The sequence below is a fragment of the Myxine glutinosa genome, chromosome 13, assembly GCF_964187855.1.
Source record: "Myxine glutinosa chromosome 13, kmMyxGlut1.1, whole genome shotgun sequence".
In the NCBI taxonomy this organism is placed as follows: Eukaryota; Metazoa; Chordata; class Myxini; order Myxiniformes; family Myxinidae; genus Myxine; species Myxine glutinosa.
Window position 1 is genome coordinate 90,285,852 of NC_136273.1, and position 18,779 is coordinate 90,304,630.

General features: G+C 47.0%; 1 protein-coding gene across 2 annotated transcripts in view; it reads right to left on the reverse strand.

The window, feature by feature from the left end:
• LOC137439111 (peroxidasin homolog) overlaps window positions 1-18,779 on the reverse strand; it is a 106,959-nt gene that overhangs the window by 15,795 nt on the left and 72,385 nt on the right. For both annotated transcript variants that reach the window (XM_078767767.1, XM_078767768.1), the window contains 6 exons: window positions 15,984-17,107; window positions 14,744-15,339; window positions 14,214-14,348; window positions 13,827-14,035; window positions 8,519-8,624; window positions 7,799-7,928 (listed from right to left, as the gene is read on the reverse strand). In XM_078767767.1, coding sequence (XP_078623893.1) covers window positions 7,799-7,928; window positions 8,519-8,624; window positions 13,827-14,035; window positions 14,214-14,348; window positions 14,744-15,339; window positions 15,984-17,107 — 2,300 coding nt within the window. The remainder of the gene's footprint in view (window positions 1-7,798; window positions 7,929-8,518; window positions 8,625-13,826; window positions 14,036-14,213; window positions 14,349-14,743; window positions 15,340-15,983; window positions 17,108-18,779) is intronic.

Consider the following 18,779-nt stretch of genomic DNA (forward strand, 5'->3'; position numbering starts at 1 on the left):
GCAAAGCCACAACTCCGTCTTCATAAGTATCTCCCTCAATTTTTAGTAAGGAACAAGGGTGCGGGAAGAATGGGGTGGAGGGGGGTGGGCATGAAAATGTTTGTGGGGGGAGGGGGGGGGGTATTTTTTGCTACTCCCCCTCCCCCCTCCCACCCCTAAAAATGAAGTAAAAAGAAAAATACAAAATTCTCAAAGAAGCATCAAGAGTGGAGAAAGACACTCTTTATGGAAGGTAGAGTCAGTTTTTTTTAAGTAATAGAATGAGTGCCCTTTTCATGGTGAAAAGTGACCATTTTATTCATGAGGGAGGCTCCTTTTTGGTGAAAAGGTGCCCTTTGGTAATGAAAAATGCTCTTTTCATGGTTTTTCTTTTATGCACCCCAGTCCTGAAATGCTTCCAGCGCACCCGCTAGGTGTGCCTACCTGTCGCTTCGCTGACTGGTTTAATCAGAATACACCATGTTATACTTCACAAACATATTGCATGTCTACCTGTGAGTGTCAATGAGGAGGTAAAATGAAGTGAAACATGCGAAAAACATGTGATTTAGAGTAAAGCGACCAAGTTTTATTAAAAAGTAAAATAGCAATCAAGTAAAATTTTCACAAAATGGTAACATTACCAAGTCACGACTTCTTATTTATAAACGTGCCTTGATCGGGATTCGAACCACAAACACAAAAGTGCAGGAAAGCATCTAAGCCATTCATTTGGAACAAAATATTTGATAAAGTTCCGGTCTCAAGTCGACTAACCTTCAAATTAACAAAATGCAGGTAATGCTCCAACGTCTCGCTCCACTTTAGCATCCTGACCCTCTTCCTCTTCCTCCAGCTCATGGCCTGAGCAAATTATTAATTTCTGTCTAAAGCGTCACCAACTCTCACTTTGTAAGCGTGGCAAGCATGCCAACACCCCCAACATCCTGCAAACAGGATGTTTGCGCAAGATTGGAGGTCACATCTCTTCAAAGCTGTCCATGCGCGCACGCTTTCGAAGTTAAGTAACTTTTCACAATTGTGTTTTTGTCGAAACTGTATCTTTCCTTCGGTGTGTGTAACTATTGGTGTGTCTTTAATAGTATTCTTGGTGTTGGTTTTTCATACCTGTGTACAGAATCGTCGGTTAGTTCGTGTCGCGTATTCTGAGGCCTAGTGTAGTACTAGTAGGCTCCCGTGTCTGACCTTGGCTTGAGGCTTTGTTTCTGTCAGCGGTTTCTTCGATTGCGCTCGCAATTACTTTCGGTCTCTATTTTTCACGTTTCACGTTCGGTCTCTGTCTCTGTTTTTCATCTCAACTCAAAAAAAATAAAAAATAAAAATTCCCTTCTCTGTTCTTATCCATTGTTCGTTCTTATTTGTTCGTTCGTTCTTCGACCACGTTGTTCGTTATCACGTGTTCACGTCGTTAAAAAATGTTTCAACTGTCCCCTGAAGAACTGTATTCTGTCATATACTATAACACCTTTTTCTTCTTCTATAAAAGGATGCTTTCGACTTGCTCACCAAATCTATTCATTCCAAAAAAAATTCCATCTCTTACAGTTACAGTGCCTCTTTCATACATTCCCTAAACTCTCCAGAACTCCACCCATCCTTCAGCGTCCTCAAACATATTTTTGACTCGAAGGTCTCAAGACCTTCGCTAAAGCGGAGTTCGCTACGCTGGAGCGGCTCGGCATCGTGCGGCGCTCCGAGAGCGCGTGGGCGTCCCCGCTCCACATCGTGCCCAAGCCCGGCGGGGGATGGCGACCGTGCGGGGACTACCGGCGCCTCAAAGACGCCACCACCCCCGACCGCTACCCCGTCCCCCACATCCAGGACTTCTCCGCCCGGTTAGCGGGGATGTCCTTCTTTTCAAAGGTAGACCTCGTACGCGGCTACCATCAGGTCCCTGTCAGGCCGGAGGACATCCCGAAGACGGCTGTCATCACGTCGGGGTCACCAATGAAGCACGCGGTGCTACGCGCGCGACTTGCTACCAAGGAGGAAGCGGGCAACGCGGTAAGTTTATAGTTCTTTATTCCAAAGAGGTCACTGTAGCACTGGCGCGCTCCGGGCTGCGCGCCCGGTGTATATCCTGAGGCCACGCCTACCCCTCGGGCGTGGCCGCCGCCCACTTGGTGCGCGGAATGATGTCACCACGCCAGTGGGCTTTCGTGTACGCCACAGTTTCCCATTAATCATACATTTTTCAAAATCCAATCTCACCCCTCCCCTCCAAATCTTCCCCATCACCCATCTCGTTCAAATATTCCCCCTTGCCCTTCCCCTCCAAATATTCCCGATCACCCATCCCTTTCAAATCTTCCTCCTTGCCCCTCCCCTCCAAATCTTCCCCATCACCCCTTCCCTCCAAATCTCCCCCCTTGCCCCTCCCCTCCCCTCCAAAACTTCCCCATCACCCCTCCCCTCTAAATCTACCCCCTTGCCCCTCCCCTCCAAATCATCCCCATCACCCATCTCTTTCAAATCTCCCCCCTTGCCCCTTCCCTCCTAAACTCCCCCCACACCCCTCCCCTCCGAGACTCTCCCTCACTCCTCCCCTCCTAGACTCCCCTCTCACCCCTCCTCCTCAAAGCGTCCTCCCCACTTCTTCCCCCTTCCAACTTTCACCTTCATCTCCCTCAACCTTCTGCCTCACTCTTTCCCCTCCTCAAATAACACCTCACTGCGCCTCACCCATTCACCATCAAACCTTTTGTCCGCCCCATTCTTCCCTTTCTCCAAGCTATTCTGAAATCTCTGACACACCTTCAACAGCTCTCCCTACCTCTTCCTCCACTTCCACATCTTACCCTACCGCCCCCCCCCCCCTGTTCTGTATCCGATGCTCCCCCTTCCTCTTCTTCAACAGTATGGACCTCAAACATCCGGGGCCTTCACTCAAACTTGACTGATCTCTCCATACAGGTTGCTTCTGACAAACCAGACGTGATCTGCTTAACAGAAACTTTCCTCCTTCATGATGTCTCTGATTCCTTGGTATCTCTCCCAGGTTACTCCCTCCTCCGGTATGATAGACCTGAGCCTCGTCCTGGAGGGGGGGTTGCTATCTTTATAAAAAACTCTTCCTCACTCGCCCTGCACTGCCCTCTCTCCACCTCACCCCCAGGAATACCTTTGGCGACGGCTTCCCCTTCGCTCCCACCTTTTGTTCATATGTGTGTTGTACCGTCCACCAAACAGTGATGACTCCATCGACATCTCGCTGTCTGATAATATGGACCAACTTCTATCTACCCATCCCAACTCTCTCTTCCTCATATGTGGTGATTTCAATTGTCACCATGCCAGTTGGCTGGGTGTGGGTACCTCTCTCACCAGCCATGGCTCTTCAGCAAAGGACTTCTGTGACTCACTGGGACTGACACAATCTGTCAATTTCCCGACCCGGATCTCAGTCAACGGAGCATCTTCTCTTCTGGACTTGGTTATGACTAACTTCCGTGAAAATGTCTGCTGCTCTTCTTCTGCTCCAATCGGCTCATCTGATCATGTGCTTGTTAAAGTGGACATCTCTCTGACCATTCTCAGAGAGCCTCCTCAGCGTCGACGAGTCTGGCATTTCACTCAGGCCAACTGGCACGGTCTTCAAGCAGCCACCAATCATCTGGACTTGTCTCCCATCTCTACCGCCTCTGACATCAACTCATCCTGGGAATTCTTCCAAAGTAAATTGCTCTCTCTCATGCACAGATTTATCCCATCTCGTCTTCAGTTGTCATACCCTTCCTCCCGTCCATGGTACACGGAATCTTGTGGTGAGGCTATTGCCCAGAAACAACTTGCTTTCGTCTCCTGGAAAGCAAATCCAACGGAAGGAAATCTCATTTCCTTCCACAAAGCCCGAAACAAGTGTGTGTCCACCCTCAGGAGAGCCAGGAAACAATATCTCTCCGTTCTCAGGACAGAACTCTCTTATCTGTCTCCCTCTTCCAAATCCTGGGGGCGTCTGGTCAAATCTGTTTCTGGTGTTTGTTCCCCCTCCATCCCCTCCCTCACCTCAAACGGCCACACGGCTGACTCCGCACGTGAAAAAGCTGAATGCCTCAACTCTGTGTTTGCCTCTAAATCTTGTGTCCAAAACCCATCCCTCTCTGTACCCACCGTACCCAGTCGTACCCAGCTGCTCCTGGACTCTGTGTCCTTTCCTCCTGACAAGGTGGAAAAGTTTCCGTCAACCCTCGACTCTGATTCTGCAACTGGACCTGACGGCATCAGCCCACGGGTCCTAAAATCCTGTTCTTCCACTCTTTCACTCCCTCTCTCTGTTCTCTTCACCCTCTCTTTTGCTCAAGGTCATCTGCCATCTGCTTGGAAATCTGCCAACATCACCGCTTTGCACAAAAAAGGTGCAAAAACAGATCCCAGCAACTACAGACCAATCAGCCTTCTCCCAATTATCAGCAAAGTCATGGAATCCATCATTGCTTCAGATATGAAATCTTTCCTCTTCTCCAATGGCTTGATCTCTGATCATCAATTTGGTTTCAGACCTGGTCACTCTTCTCTGGACATGCTGCTTCTGCTTTCTCAACAATGGATGGAGGTCCTCAATGCCAAATAGGAAATTAGAGCTGTCTCCCTTGACATATCACGTGCCTTCGATACGGTCTGGCACCCCGCTCTGCTCACCAAACTCTCCTCTTTTGGTATCCATGGAAATCTCCACGCATGGCTGGCGGACTTCCTCTCTAGTCGTAGTCAACGTGTGGCCCTGATTGGGTTTCTCTCATCTGCTCTTCCTGTTCAGGCTGGAGTTCCCCAAGGCAGTGTTCTGGGCCCTGTGCTTTTTCTGGTCTTCATCAATGATCTCTCTGACTCTCTTGAAAATCCTCTCTATCTCTTTGCTGATGACTCTACTCTCTGTCGCTCAATTCTTGATCCCTCAGATCGGCAGTCTGCAGCCTCCTCACTCTCTGCAGACCTGGACAAAATCACAGACTGGGCAAACAAGTGGAACATGTCTTTCAATCCTGACAAATCTCACACTCTTACGATGTCTCTCCGAAAAGACGGACTGGACAACCCTTCCATCCACTTTCTGAATAATCCTCTCCAAGAAGTTCTGTCACTCAAGCTTTTGGGTCTCACTATCTGCCATGATCTTTCCTGGGAAAACCACATTTCAAATCTGGCCTCCAAAGCCTGTCGCCGACTGGGCATCCTCCGTCGTGCGAAGTCCTTCCTTGGCAGACCTGAGCTCCTCACCACATACAAGGCTTTCATCCGCAGCTCAATGGAATACTGCTTTCCCCTCTGGGCTGGTGCTCCTACCTCACACCTAGCTCGTCTTCACGCTGTTGAAACCAAAGCATTCAGAATCATTGGAATCTCCCGCGATGAAGCTAACTCCAAGGGCCTCTCACTCACTCACTGCAGGCAGGTTGGTGGTCTTTCCGTCTTCTACCGACTCCTCTCTGGCCTTGCCCCCCCAGCTCTCTCTGGGCTCTGTCCCGCAAATATTCCTACAGGTCGCACAAGATATGCCTGCAACCCTCTCATGGTTAAACTGCCAAAATCAAGACTTTCTGCTCACCTTCACTCCTTCATTCCTCTTTTCTCCCACCTCTGGAACAAACTCCCTCACTCTCTTCAATCCCACTCCAGGTCTATAAAACAGCTGTTCACCACCATCTCTTATCTTCCCCCATCCAAAACCTTGATCTTTTCTACCCCCGCTAATTTCACCCCAATTCCACTTTTTTGAAATACCAACTTCTGTCCTGGAAGTCCTTGTGTTTTATACTTCTCCCACCCACCCCCGCCCCCCCTTCCCATGCCTCCTCCCCCAAAGCCCTCTGCCTTCCACAGATCAACCGATGTCCCTGTTCTCTACTGTTGTTGTGCTTCCCTCTCTGCCACGCTTCCCTCTCTGCCCCCCCCCCCCCTCTCCCCTGGTGGAGAGATTGCACACACAACCGGGTGTGTGCAAAGGACGAATTGATTCGATTTTGGTGAAGATCCGGACCCGATAATTTTTAGTGATTCTTCACCATTGAGAAGTAGGACCACAAAGGATATCTCAAAACGTTGTGGACGGAGTGTGACAAAACTAGGTGGATGAGTTGGTTCAGCGACAAGAATAAGCCGATTCGATTTTGGTTTATGTCCATGGAAAAAGTATTTTTTTAAAGGAAAAAGTGTTTTTTGTGGGGGGGTTTCCCACCTGGTGTGGTTGCCCCAGCGGGTATTTGGATATGGACACCTAGCAGGGCTAAAACAAGACCTGTCAAAGGGCGGAGGAGCTCGCTGTGAGCCAATGGCCATCCATATCCGGTGCCCAACTGTGTGCTACTCTCAGCGAGCTGACTGTAAACATTCCACGAACTCTTTCATGATCATGATCATATCATGATCCTGTGATGCCCATATGGAAGAGTAACATTTTGATGACTGTGATGCATTGGCTGCCACATCAGTCACATTTCCCAAGCACATATCAGTTACAGACATGCCTGATATTGTTTGAAAATTGAAACAGAACTGAGACGTGGCGGATAATCGATTTTATTTTGGTGAAGATTCGAATATGGATTCGGATACGGGAATTATTTAATTTTTAAGTGTTTCTTCACCATCAAAAAGCGATACATAGCACGATATCTCAAAAAGTTATGGACAAGTTATGACTAAACTTGGTGGACGAGTTGGCTCGGTGACAAGAACAAGCCGATTAGATTTTAGTTCAGGTCCGAATCCAGATCCGGCCTATCATTGGGATACAAAACAAACAGTTCAGCTTGGCAGAGGTTTGCGCTCTACCGAGTCCCTTCTAGTTTCTGTACGTAATGTCGAGGTTCGTGGATGAGCCAAGATACAACGGATCAGGATGTAAGAGAACCAAAGAGAACAGTAGGAAAAGGGGAGAGGACACAGAAACAGCAGGGATGAGGGACAAAATAGAGGGAGACTTGGACAAATAAGGAATGTGGGGAAGAATGAGAGCAGAGGGGAGGACACTGAAATTAAACAGAATGGATATAGTACCAGATTCTCAATCACAGAAGTGGAAGGAAAAACCGGAAAGAGATGGGCTTGCGGAGGGTTGACAGGCGTAGAATAGATAACGGTTGTGGATGCGGATAGCCACCTGAGATGGTGGTGAATAGCTGTCTTGAAACTCTGGATGGAAGAACGAAATTGAAAAGAATGAGGAGGTTTTCCACAAGTAGGGGAAAAAAAAGAGGAACTAATGAGTGGAGGTGAGCAGTGATCCTGGATTTTGGGAGTTCCATCTGCAGCGGATGGTGGACCACGTCTGTCCTTCAGAAACCTGGAGGGTGGAGAGCCGGGCAGAGCACGGATTGGGCCGAGTGTGCAAGACCAGAAAAAGTGGGAGGCAGAAGACAGAGACCACCAAAAGCTCCGGTGTGATGTGAAAGTGATAGGCCCAGGAACTCAGCCTCATCACGGGAGATTCCAATGATCTTTAAGGCCCAGGTTTTCATGGCATTAAGCGGAGCAAGATATGAGGCAGCGATACCAGCCCAGAGAAGTGAGCAGTCAGTACGCCATCAAGCTGTGGATGAAGGCCTTGTAGGTGGATACGAGTTTAGATGGGTCAAGGAAATATTTTGCACGACAGGGAATGCCCTGTCGGTGTCAGGGGCCAAATATGTGGTTCGCCCAACAAAGATAATGGCTGATGGTGAGGCCCATTCATCAATAATTACCTGAAACATTTTATGACATACAGTACTTTAAATCATATCTTTTCAGAGTGAACATTACAGTTCAAAAAAGATCCTTTGTGCCCATTGTTGCTTTACCTACAGATGTCAGGCTCACCCACCTGTGCTTGGAGCACTTTGAGGGAAGACTGCATGTTTTCCGTAAACCGAAGAAACCGGTCTTCACTCACACAATGGGTCTCAGAGAAAGCTTTACTGCTGCTATTTCGATCAGTAGGCCCAAGGGATATTCTGCAGGTGGTGGTAAACAATGGAATCAAAGTGAGGTTGTTGCGAGTACTGCTTTACCCAACCACAAGTTCACTCTAAACCTGAGATCATATCCTTCTAGCAAAGGAACCCGTCCCAAGTGATGGGAAAAGTTCAAGTTGCTTCATAAATTTAAATGATTTCATTGACTTTAAAAAGGTTAATTGTTTTGCACTCTTTGTTTCATTCAGGGCCAAAGCTCTGATCTACTTGTACAAAAATGGTGGTGCAACATCGGGCGGCAGAGGTTGGATTTATCCAAAAAGCTGGCAAATTACATCTATTTTAAATTGTGTGTTACTCCATGAAGATCTGTATTAAATCTACTTTAACCCAGATGTTCGTGTTGACTTTAAAGATTACTGGAAGGGTTAATAAAGTGACTGACTATATTACATCAAGAAAAGTGAAATTAAAATGCAAAATAACCAATCAGCAGCTTTTCAAACGCTGCGCGGGAAGCGACCACCGTAAACGGGAGACAGACACCACGGTTCGCAATACTGTATAATATGCAACTGGATATGTTGTTTAAAATAATTTCCAATGATTGTTAAACCAAGGTTTCTTACCTGTGATCCCAACTTTGGGGGTTCTCCTCAGGGTAGCTGAAAGCAGGTGACCTTTTGCCACGGATATGGGTAGAAATGACGTTGAACTGTCCACGGCTCTTGCAATCTGAGACGCACAAGCCCAAAATACCACATTTTGGTTTATATATACTGCACTGGTAATGATCAATTTAAGTCAGAGGTTACATTCCTGGAAACCATGACTTAAACATATGTGTAAAGTCTAAATATATGACAAATTATACAATTTAATGAGTAAGAATAATCGATATAATAGAGGAAAGTAAGTTTAACATATATTTATACACAAATAAAATTTACTCCTCGTTGTCCATAAGTGTGTGGACCTCAAACATCTGAGGTATTCGTTCTAACCTGACAGAGCTCTCAATCCAGGCCGCTGCCGATAAACTAGACATCATATGTTAAACAGAATCCTTCCTCCCACAGAACATCCCTGACTCCTTCGTGTCACTTCCTGTTATTGTCTCCTCCGGTTTGATCCACCTGAACCCCGGCCTAGCGGAGGAGTCGCACTGTACATCAATAACTCAATTTCTCACTCTGTGTACTGCTCCGACTCCTCCCAACCCCCATGACTAAACGAGACGAAAATGACAGTTAAAGATAAATTGTACATTTTATTCATACGTGTTCTCCGTATTCTCAAAATAAAGGTTTGCTGAAGATTTGATGACAAAAGCTCAAATACGAGTAGTAGAAAGTTATGACTTGGGCAGACACACAAACTCAATCTTTATATAAAAAACATAAACCAGACGGTCCGTGAAGCCGTGTGACTAAATGTCTATTTATTACGTACTGTTTGAATTGAATGTCAGTTGCATCCTGACTATACGTATGTCTCTTCATTACGTACTATTGGAATGTACCTTTCAACCCTTTAGACTGCTGCAACCCCTTAGACCTTTGAAGACTCATAACACCCCAAAGACTCTTAAGACCAACTGCAAGCAGCCATCAACCAACTGGACTGGTCTCCCATCTCTAATGCCTCTGACATCAATTCTTCCTGGGAATTCTTCCAAAGCAAACTGCTCTCTCTCATGCACAGATTTATCCCATCTCGTCTTCAGTTGTCTTACCCTTCCTCCCATCCATGGTACACTGAATCTTGTGGTGAGGCAGTTGCCCTGAAACAACTTGCCTTTGTGTCTTGGAAGGCAAATCCAAATGAAGGCAATCTCAGTTCCTTCCACCAAGCTCGAAACAAGTGTGTTTCTACCCTCAGGAGTGCCAGGAAGCACTATCTCTCCACACTCAAGATTGAACTCTCAAACCTGTCTCCTTCCTCCAAATCCTGGTGGCGTCTGGTCAAATCCGTTTCTGGTGTTTGTTCCCCCTCCATCCCCTCCCTTACCTCAAATGGCTACACAGTTGACACCGCACGTGACAAAGCCGAATGCCTCAACTCTGTGTTTGCCTCAAAATCTTGTGTCCCAAACCCATCTCTCTCTGTTCCCACCTTTCCCAGTCGAACCCAACTGCTCCTGGACTCTGTGTCCTTCTCTCCTGACAAGGTGGAGAAGTTTTTAATCAAACCTCGACTCATTCTGCAACTGGACCAGATGGCATCAGCCCAAGGGTCCTAAAATCCTGCTCTTCCGCTCTATCTCACCCTCTCTCTGTTCTTTTCACCCTCTCTTTTGCTCAAGGTCATCTGCAAGCATCTTGGAAATCAGCAAACATTACCGCTTTACACAAAAAAGATGCAAAAACAGATCCTTGCAACTACAGACCAATCAGCCTGCTCCCAATTATCAGCAAAGTCATGGAATCCATCATTGCTTCGGATATCAAATCCTTCCTCTTCTCCAATGGCTTGATCTCTGATCATCAATTTGGATTCAGACCAGGTCATTCTACTCTGGACATGTTGCTTCTGCTGTCTCAACAATGGATGGAGGTCCTCAATGCCAAACAGGAAATCAGAGCTGTCTCACTTGACATATCACATGCCTTCGATACGGTCTGGCACCCAGCTCTGCTCACCAAACTCACCTCCTATGGTATTCATGGAAATCTCCACTCATGGCTTGCGGACTTCCTCTCTGGTCGTAGGCAACGTGTGGCCCTGAATGGATTTCTCTCATCTCCCCTTCCTGTTCTGGCTGGAGTTCCCCAAGGTAGTGTTCTGGGCCCTGTGCTATTTCTGGTCTTCATCAATGATCTCTCCGACTCTCTGGAAAATCCTCTCTATCTCTTTGCTGATGACGCCACTATCTGCCGCTCCATTCCTCATCCCTCAGATCAGCAGTCTGCAGCCTCCTCACTCTCTGCAGACCTGGACAAAATCACAGACTGGTCAAACAAGTGGAACATGTCTTTCAATCCTGACAAATCTCACACTCTTACAATGTCTCTCCGAAAGGACCGACTGGAAAACCCTCCCATCTACTTTCTCAACAATCCTCTCCAAGAAGTTCTGTCGCTCAAGCTTTTGGGTCTCACTATCTGCCATGATCTTTCTTGGGAAAACCACATTTCCAAGCTGGCCTCCAAAGCCAGTCGCCGACTGGGCATCCTCCGTCGTGCGAAGTCCTTCCTTGGCACACCTGAGCTCCTCACCACATACAAGGCTTTCATCCGCAGCTCAATGGAATACTGTTCCCCCATCTGGGCTGGTGCTCCTGCCTCACACCCAGCTCGGCTTCACGCTGTTGAGGCCAAAGCTTTCAGAATCATTGGAATCTCCTGCGATGAAGTCAACTCCTAGGGCCTTTCACTCACTCACCGCAGGCAGGTTGGTGGTCTTTCTGTCTTCTACCGACTCCTCTCCGGCCTTGCTCCCCCAGCTCTCTCTGTGCTTTGTCCCCCCAATATTCCTTCAGGTCGCACAAGATCTGCCTGCAACCCTCTTCTGGTTAAACTGCCCAAATCAAGACTCTCTGCTCACCTTCACTCTTTCATTCCCCTTTTCTCCCGCCTCTGGAACAAACTCCCCCACTCCCTTCAATCCCACTCCTCCCTCCAGGTCTTTAAAACAGCTGTTCACCACCATCTCTTATCTTCCCCCATCCAAAACCTTGATCTTTTCTACCCCCGGTAATTCAACCCAGAGTCCTTGCAGTATTCATATTTTTATACCTCTCCCACCTACCCCCAAGTCCTCCCGATGTCCCTGCTCTCAAATGTTGTGTTTGTGTCCTTCCCCCTCTCTTCCCATCTTGTCTGCCGCTCCCCTTGTTTTTTTGTGTTTTGTGTGTCGGTTTGACTTTTTGTGTGATTAATGTTAGCTCTTTCACGAGCCTCGATCTTGTATACAAAAAAAACAAAAACAAAAAACCCAAAAACCCTTAAGAACCTTTAGACCCAAATACACTGAAGACCCCAAAGCCCAAAAGACCGCAAGATCATCAAGACCCTTTTGCCACTTTTGGACACCTTTAGATCCCTTCACCTTATATATTTTTTATACCCTTTCGACCCCGAGAACTCCTAGACCTTTATACCCTTTAGACCCCTTAAACCTTAACACCATTTAGACCCCTTACACCCTTCAGACAGATTAGACAGCTTGGACCTCTTTAGATCCTTTTTACATGCTTGATAGATTAGATCCTTTCAACCCATTAGACATCAACTCATATTGGAACGTACCATTTAGACCTTTAGACCATCACAAACCTTTTAATAAGCGCACATCACGCAAACATCTACAGTCTTCCTGCAAAACACAGACTATACTTTTTCAGCAAGTGATGTGCAAACTTGACCCACCTGGAGGGTGGGTGTACTCGGCTAGTGGTAAATAAATAAAGTGTGTACCATCCCTCAGGTGGATGTTTAACTGGGCGCCCTCTCTACCGGCATTAGTTGGTGGACGTTAAAGATCCCACGGAGCTGACCGATGGGTGAGCTATCGCCAGCACCCTCAACAAATTTCAAATTCCTGCCCGAACCAACAGGGGATGTTGCATCAGCGACACATCCGTGGCCTCAGCCAATGATGCTACTCACAGCCATGTGCAGTGAAAGCCATGTGCAGTGAAAGCCATGTGCAGTGCATGTGAAAGCAGGAGGAGGATCCAAATAGGTCTCAATTTGCGTTATTTTGCATCCCTGAAAAACAGCTAATTTGACACGTTTATTTATTTTATTTTTTTATGTTGGAGGTTCCAGGCACGGACTATAGAGCCCTCATCGAGGCCAGGCCTTAAATAAAAGGAAAGGAAAGTGTATGATGAAAAGTGTATGGTGTTTGTTTGCGAGAAAGAGATTGAAGCTAGGCCGGTATCTATAGTTTGAGTGAGACAGAAAGTAAGCTCAGCAATTTTGACACGGAGAGTGTAAAATGGTTCCGGGCACCACTTTAACGCTCCTAGGTCAGGACGGTAGTACCACCCTGGGCGGTTGCCGTCTACAACCTACCACCAAAAACGTGGAGGGATCGTGATATAACAGGGCCGAGCATTTTAATGTCACACAGGACATTAGGCGTGGCCTGACATTCCCTGCTTGGAGCTGAAGTCACCACTCTGGCCAATACTGAAAAGCAGCCCAAGAATGCACCCTTGTTTTGGGCTGACCTAATGGAATTGCTTGCAGTCGGGGCAGAAAGGCGGGTGCATGGTCCAGCCTCGGCTTTGCTCAGCTCATGGGCTTTGGGAATGTGTCACAAAACGGCTGAGGAATCAAGAACTTGGACTTTCCTCACCACGCATCACAGCCAGGACAGGGGGGATGGTTCAATGACAGTATTACATCACATCATTCCAATGATTAACCCTTCAAAACTTCCCAGAAGACCTTTTTGACATCTTGTTTTATATATATATACATGACATACCTTCTTCTCCAACACATTAGTGTATATAAGCTACGAATGATGGAAGCAAGCAGAATGCAGTTGATATTGTTCAAGACTAAAACTCTCTGCCTGTGCTCATTCGTTTTTACTGCCACAAAATATTTGATTCAGTTCCTGGTTCCCATCCGAAAATTCATCGGTCTGAGATTTCGCTGTTCTCACCCCCACCATCCATCACCGATTGCCATAAACGATTTTAAGATGAATGGCCTGTCCACAAAGTCTGCTTTTTAAATTTCACTGTGTCTGTCTTCCCAGGAAGTGATGACTCCGGAAGAAAATATGCAGAACGACATGGCACACTCACTTTCTAAAATACTGATTAATTTTTTTAAAGTGACGGACCATTTTAGGGGGGCGGGGGGGAGTTTTACTATCGTGAATTTTCTTCTAACTCAATCAAATAAGAATTTTAATATTGGAACGAGACCGGTGAAAACCAAAAATGTAAAATTAATTGCTGGGATGAAAGCCAACCCTCGCAGCAGTCCTGCCATGGTCGAAGGTCGATGCGAGGAATATCATCGCAGGCGACGAAGCTGGTTGGGCCGGCAGGCATCGCAAAAACGTCATGCTGTACCCTCGTGATGTCATCACCGTCGTCACACAGAATGCGTGCAAGGGAACTTTGACGTAACTGAGCGAGCTGATCTGGAGTGAAAACGCCCGGTTTCTCGTACCAGAACCTGTTGGTACCAAAACATGGTAACACAGATGGGTTGGGAAGTGTTTCCGGAAAGAAACTGGGTGAGATATTTAACAAAATAAAAATAATTAAGGATTAGAAAGGTGAAGGAGACCTTGACAATTTATTACCGAGTAGCATTATAAGTGTCATCACCAATGAGAAAGGGGCAATGTTACCTATCTCCATCCCGTAGACGCTGGAATTGAATCGAGAGGAGACACATGAGTGTGGGACCCACACGCGTCCCTCGGACCAAATCCTCCACCATAAGTGCTGGCCATAGGTCTACATTCTTTGGCGTCCCATAAAGGCTGTAGATAAAGGGGGAAGGGGAAAAAGTGGTACGGAGCGATTGGAAGGGGAAGGTGGGGATGGACATTTGGGAAGAGGAAGTGTGATCAAAGTTTGTAAATCTTTTTTTTTTAAACTCTACAACAAGTAAAAATCCGATAATCAAACCAATCACAAGTGACTTCCGGCTCAAGGATAATGACTCGGGCTCCATATTTCCACGAGAGTGGCCTTCATCAAGAATTCATTCAAACGGTATGCACTACGTATTACATACTGTGATGCTGTTAGTTGACTACCATGGTAGAAACAACAACAAAAAAATTGGTATAACACTAACTTATATAAAACACTGCAAAGATGAAGATCTGAAGTGAGATGAAGAAAGAAAAACATCTCCATAGATGTGGCTCACCGCTCCAGCTTCTGCCGCACTCGCGCATCCCGAATCTCGTTCCGAAGGTCGTCAAACGAGTCAGCTGCCGAGAGGTTGCAGAAGACGCGGAATTTATTGTACGGAGGAATACCGTGGTCTCTTCCACGCTGAACGTTCATGGCGGCGAGGTCGAGCGCCACCGCATGCGCCATTTGGAACAGACGCTCCGTGAGCTCGAGGTTGAGCAACTGTGACGGGACTCTCATTTTGGCGCTTGAAGCAAAAAGTCCACGTAGCAATGGGTCGATTCCCCCCTCAGATATGAGGCGGAAGGGTGAGAAGAAGGCCTTGTGCAAAGGAAGGTGGCCTTCGGGTATTGGCTGGAAGCTTGCATTGAGCCTCAGAAAGATCGGGTTGATGAGCGTATGGCCAAATCGAAACGCCGCTGTTGCGAAGGAGTTGATGATGCCGGCATTGATGTTGGGGTCGTAGCCGGGGTACCGCCCGAGGAGCCGCGTCCCAATCTCGCCGAGCACCTTTGGTAGCCAATGGGAGTATGTGACGTGCTGCATCTGTGCACCTACGATCTTACGGGCCTCTTGGTATAGAGTGCTGTCATCCCAGTGGGGGTTAAGCTGAAGAAAGGGACAAAAGTCAACAATATGAGAACCATGCCTTCCCTGCCTTCTTCCTCATTCATCTCCATATCCACTGGAGCAGTCACATTTGCAAACAATACATACTTTCCTTTTAAATGCGCGCAAGTCGTAACCTGGAGTTCGTGGTTTCCCATTAATCGTGCTCAACTGGCTAAAATTGACTTTTATTTAAATTTCCCCACAATAACTCAATAGATATTGATGATTAACTCAAATTTCGATGGTGATTTAGTGATGTAATGGTTGGAGCGATGGTGTAATCCGTATGCCGCCATATTGGATCAAGGCTTTAATAAAAGAACAGAAGAGTTGGTTCATATCAAGTTGACTGCGTGCGGTAAGTATTGTATGAATACCATGTAGTTATTAATGTAGTACATGCTAGAATATGTGCAATGTAATTCCCATGAGAGAAATTGGCGAGCAGGTGTTTAGACAGCCCTCATCTCTTCAAGAGAAGGTGAAGAATAAAAGGTGGTGAAGAAAAGGAAATGATATTCGACGCACAATTCGAGAGTATGAAAGAATAAATCAATAATAAAAAAGAGTATATGGTCGCCTAAACGAGGTGGAAAAATTATGCAAATTAAAAAGGTGTGAATGAGTTGAGAAAATTGTACCTTCAGTAGTTGCGTAGCAATCCTGTTGTGTTCTCGCATCCAGAGCGTATGCATGGCTGTCAAAGCCACTTGCTCGTTGGCTCGAAAGTCTCCGGCGAGAAAGCACGGCACCGAGCTTTCCTTCGCATCTCGCATGCATTCCGTAGGTGGTCCGGTGGCAAAAGGCAAAAGAGGCTTGGTCAGAGAGCGGGCAGTTAGACCGACGCGCAGAAGTCCACGGCCCGAGGACCGATCCCTCAGTCCCAAGGCCTCGTGAGCTGTGCTGCCATAGACATTGGAGGCATCAACGTAGGCGGTCAGGTGGTTGGTTTGTTCTCTGGGAAGAGCAGAGTTCAGTAGAAAAGAAGTCATTCCACTGCCACATACAGGACTGGACCGTGCAAAGAACATACATGAACTCCCCTTGAGGTGACTTCCCCCATGTCTTCCGACACCAACTCCAGGATGTTCTCGACTGCCCTCCCGTCCTCTTCCGGCACTTTCCCCGCCACTGTGACTCACATCATTTCCTCTCGTTTCTTCATCTAATTCTCTACGTTCTTTGAGGGTTACTCCAACACTGTTCCCTTCATTGGTGCGAGTACCATGGATGGCAGAACTGTTTGCAGCGGTCCTGTGGGAGCGTGGGTCATCAGCAGGCACCTCAATGGGAAAACAAGGTGCTTCCGTTTCACACACCTCAGTGCACGAGCGTCCATCACTAAAGCGTGACATGCTGAGCGCTGGCACGGTCAGGTCGAGGTCGTGGTCCAAGAACTGACCCCATTGCATCAACATGTGTGTGTAGCGTGGATCCGGCGTCACGGTTTCTGCACCGGCTAATACTGTAGAGACGAGGCGGGCATGTGGCAAAGGGTACCCATTGGATAAGGGGATGCCTTTGTCACTGCCACGTGGCGAGTTAAAGCCATTGTCATACTCCGGCCCAATCAGCCGCTCAAATGCAACGAGAGATGCTCCCCAGCTCGGGTGCCGCAGGTTGTTACAGGTTCCGTTGGGAGAGCGGTATCGTCGGTGGAAACACGTGTCTGAACAGTCAGGGAACTTCCGGTGAGCGGTGCACCCGGACAAGTTGGCAATGAGCTCCAGGTTCCGCGGCGAGACGAGGTCGTTATATCGGAAACCTAAAAGCAAACATCTTAAGGTAGGTTCACGTATTTAATATAAACTTGTAATCCCCCTCCCTCCCAAGAGTGTAACTTCAAACACGTTAAACAAACCAGTCAGGAGACGACGATGGTTCACGAGCGAGCGGTATTCAATGACAAAGGACGGACTACTTTGAAATGGCCGTCTTTTGTGACCTTTAAAAGTCAAAACCGACATTGAAAATATATAAATAGGAATGTATTATCTGTTATGAGACTAGTTAGCTACACAATACCGAAAATTCGGTTCGATTCCGACAACTTTGAAAATTTGACCTTTGTGACCTTGAAATGTCAAAACGAAGATTACTGACCTTGAAATGAGATAGAAAATAATGTATAATCAGTTATGAGGTTAGTTAGGCCGAGAAAAATATATTTCCGGTCTCTGGTCAAAATCGATGCCCGCGCTGACCCTGCGCGTCAACAATTTATTTTAATTTCCAACGGTACCTACAACAGCGCGCGCCTGTTGTTGCCGGGCCGGCGTGCTATCTCAGGAAATACGGGTCTGTGAGGGTCGCCATTGGTATCGAGGTTCGCGCACGGTTCTCCCCTACAAAACTACGTTTGGATTTCGACAAACTAACCAGCCATTCCAAAGATATGAGTCGTGTTGTGTGCCGTGACGTCATGAATCCAATCGGCTGGACATTGTCATTTATTGAAACGAAGACGTTCTTTATCGGGTTCGTGTGAAGCAACCAGAAGGCCTAGAGAGCTGGGGGTGGTCTCGTTAGTTAGGCCTGGATCCTATCTCGTTTGTCATGAAGTTGTAAGTGTCTGATAATCTGGTGGACTGGGAGAAGAGATCGTGGGAGACCATCGGCCTGTTAGACCATTTGCGCATGCGCAGTGTTGACGCGATCGATGCATTGGAATGTTTGACGGTACGGCGAGGCGATCTCGAGAACGAAATGGCAGTCGATAATATGCTTGAATAATTTAATGATTTTCAGAATAAATACATTTTAAAATAACTTAAGCTTGCGTTCATTATTTACAAAAAAGGCCTACCAGTCCCATTGGCTGTCTAATTTCTCTCTGGACTGCGCCACAGCAGATGAGAAGGACCGCAAGGCATGAGGACACAAAAAAACACCTCTATATCCATGCTTTTCAAAAAAAAAACAAGAAAAAAAAACCGCATCGCCGCATCAATTCTGGAACTTTGAACTGACCAGAGACCACCAATATATATTTTTCGGCCTTAGCTACACAATACCAAAAATTCGGTGAAAAATGAAATGAATTTTTTAAAAAAATGAAAAAAGAAAATGAAAAATCGAGCTCCGTGGGGCTGGACACGTGACATTGGCCTAACCAAATACTGAAACCCCTGTCAGATTCCACCAACTCCTGAGCACACCTGAGCTTCTCACCACATACAAGGCTTTCATCCGCAGCTCTATGGAATACTGCTCTCCCCTCTGGTCTGGTGCTCCTACCTCACACCTAGCTCGTCTTCACGCTGTTGAAACCAAAGCGTTCAGAATCATTGGAATCTCCCGCGATGAAGCCAACTCCAAGGGCCTTTCACTCACTCACCGCAGGCAGGTTGGTGGTCTTTTCGTCTTCTACCGACTCCTCTCTGGCCTTGTCCCCCCAGCCCTCTCTGGGCTCTGTCCCCCAAAAATTCCTACAGGTC